The 2,755-nt window shown below is 39.8% G+C and overlaps 1 protein-coding gene across 1 annotated transcript; it reads right to left on the reverse strand.

Annotated features, from left to right (window-relative positions):
* Window positions 1-1,432: 1,432 nt before the first annotated feature.
* On the reverse strand, window positions 1,433-2,458 carry LOC109188310. Its single transcript, XM_019338935.1, has one exon. It carries the CDS (start codon window positions 2,168-2,170, stop codon window positions 1,532-1,534), a length of 639 nt encoding a protein of 212 aa, XP_019194480.1. The 5' UTR covers window positions 2,171-2,458; the 3' UTR covers window positions 1,433-1,531.
* Window positions 2,459-2,755: the final 297 nt, after the last annotated feature.

Below are 2,755 nucleotides of genomic sequence, written 5' to 3' on the forward strand. Positions count from 1 at the left end.
ATCGTTAATGACCATATAAGAGGTTTTACTGAAATTAATTATTGCTATCCGATAGGATTGCAGTCCGTCATAGAATCTCTGTTTATACTTGCGATGCAGGATGCAAATCTAGGATAAAAAAAAAGTATAGATTATGATTTATCTCTTTCATTAATTTTTAAAGTAAGATCAGTGATAAATCCAATATAGACGACACTAGTCAAATATATATTCATACAATACTTTGGCTTTCAATACTTCTAATTAACGAGTTAACTAATTCTCTAATGGAGTAAGTGCTTGACTCTAAGCACCCGAGTTCTAATACCATACCCTAAACTTTCAATTTTTGAACTATTGTCAAGAGAGGCAGAGAGCCTCAATGTAGATTAACGGACGAATTAAAATGTTTGACATATAATCAATTTTAACTTCATAATGCTGGCTAGCTAGTTTTGCAATTGGCTGCCTGCAGCTGTCGGGTCAATCATATATTCAATTCAGAAAGGCAATAATAACCACCTGATATTATATTAATCAGAAATTACTAGTTATGTGGACTTTCAAGTTCTACTCCAACTTTCAAATATAGACATTTTTTTTTTGAGACTCGTTTGATAGAAAAAGTTTATATTTATCTGCTACATCAGAGATAAAAGTGAAAGAGCAGAATTTAAAAGTAACGTAGTAGAACCCAGAATCATTAATTAGTTGGTAAGACCAAATTAACATGCAATACAACATGCATGGAAGCTAGCTAGCTAGGTTCATACTTCATATTATGCATGAAATTTTTACGTACAAAAAAGTAGAAATTTCTCGCGGGAGCCTTATAGTGGGGCTTTGCTTTCGTATGGAGGCCTCGTCGGCTTTGGAAGCCGAAGCTTTATCTCTTTAGCGTGCTTTCTACTGGTGTACCGCTTTTGTCAAAATTCCGTTCGTGGTGGAGGTGGACTCTCTAGCCCTTGCTACTTTGTCGGGGTCCGAGATTTCCAAGATTCCATGGCGAATCGAACATGCGGTGCTCTTCATTCGCTCTTGTCTGAGTTCATGCGGCTCTACAATCAGACATGTTTATCGCGAGGCCAACCAAGTGGCGGATGGTCTTGGAACGGCGGGTCTAAGTGTTTAATTTCTTCCCCTAGGCTTTTTACTTCCGTTAATTCTTTGTCGGAAAAGGCTAAACTGGCTTTATTGTATGATCTTATATGTTTTGCCTCCCCTCGGGTTGTTTGCCGTTAATAAACAAGATTCTTACTTTAAAAAAAAAAAAAAAAAAAAGCAGTTCAAAAAAAAAAAAATTGGAAATTTATATATTACTCGGATCCGTAATTATTATGTATGGTACTAAATTAAATCTGCATAATGGACATGTATATATAGTATATGGGGGTATTGGTATTAATTAATTAGGAAATAACGTAGCTTGAGATGGAATCCTTAGCTTCTTCAATTCAATAATTCAACCAATATAATATAATTAATTAATTAAGCAGGTAAGCCATCCAGATTGATTAGAAACTAATTAACTAACGTAACACGGCGGATATGATTAGAATTTAACATCAAAGCTGTACTCGGATTCAACGATTCCGACCTTCTTCCCCAGCTGGAGATTGTCGACGACGAGAGAGCAGTTGACATAAACGACGAATTCCCTGGATTCTAACTTCTCCATTACGATGCTCACCGGCGCTTCCACCTTCACAAGCAGCGGTATTCTCCCCGTTTTCTTGTTCTCTTGAAGCGCCTTCTGGAGATCCGACCCGAACTCGCTTTCCCCCCTCATCTCGATCACCATTACCGTCGTGTTCAAGGGCTCCTGGGTGAAATGAGGCAGCTCGCCGGAGGAGAGAACGGAGCCGGTATAAGTGACGACGACGGAGCTGTTCTTGTGGTACACGAATCCCACATGGGCGTTAGGGTTTTCGGCCTTCACGCGCACCAGCAAATCCGTTGTCAGGCTAAAATCATCCTTCACGTCGAAGTCCTTCACGTCCATGCCCTCCACCGTGTACGCCGGCATCTTGGGCTTGTAAACGTGGTAGAGGTAGAAAGCCAAGCCGCCCAGGACGAGGATGAAGATGAGGAGAAAGCAGCAGCAGCAGCATATGCATTTGCAGCAGCAACTCGTCGATGATTTCTTGGGTTGGTACGATCTGGGGACGTTGCGGCGGTGAGGAGGCGGCATGGCTCCGATATCCCTTCCGTTTTAACTTCCGGCAGCGCAGGCAAGGAAGAGATTAATGAATTGAAGCTTGGTAATTAAGGCCAGGGGACATACATGCATGCATGCATGGCGGTTTGATTTTGTGTGGTACGTGCAAATGATATGATGGTGATGAATTTGTTGGGCTAATCCACCACCAAATATGAAGCAGAGGGTGATTATTATTTTGCAGGAGGTATATATATATCACCGGTGGAAATAAAGATAGAAACAGAATGGGTTACATTCCTCAACGATATATCTCATCTTTACATATGTTTGGTTAAAGAGTGTATACCATATTTACTTGAATGTTGGCTTAAGGTTCCAAAAATAGATTTACATACCAACCACACAATAAAAGTAAATTACACTAGAACAACAGTGATATACATATGGGCAAATTATATCATGCACCGCGCATCAAAACAACGTCGTTTTATTTAATGAAAAGAAACGGCATCCGTTTCGTGCCGTTCCGCAAAAGATAACTCTGTTCTTCAGTTTCATTTTGTATACACTGCAGTTTCAGTACAGTTCAACACAACTACAATTTCATTTCGATAT

This window comes from Ipomoea nil, unplaced genomic scaffold, assembly GCF_001879475.1.
Source record: "Ipomoea nil cultivar Tokyo-kokei standard unplaced genomic scaffold, Asagao_1.1 scaffold1421, whole genome shotgun sequence".
Taxonomy (NCBI): Eukaryota; Viridiplantae; Streptophyta; class Magnoliopsida; order Solanales; family Convolvulaceae; genus Ipomoea; species Ipomoea nil.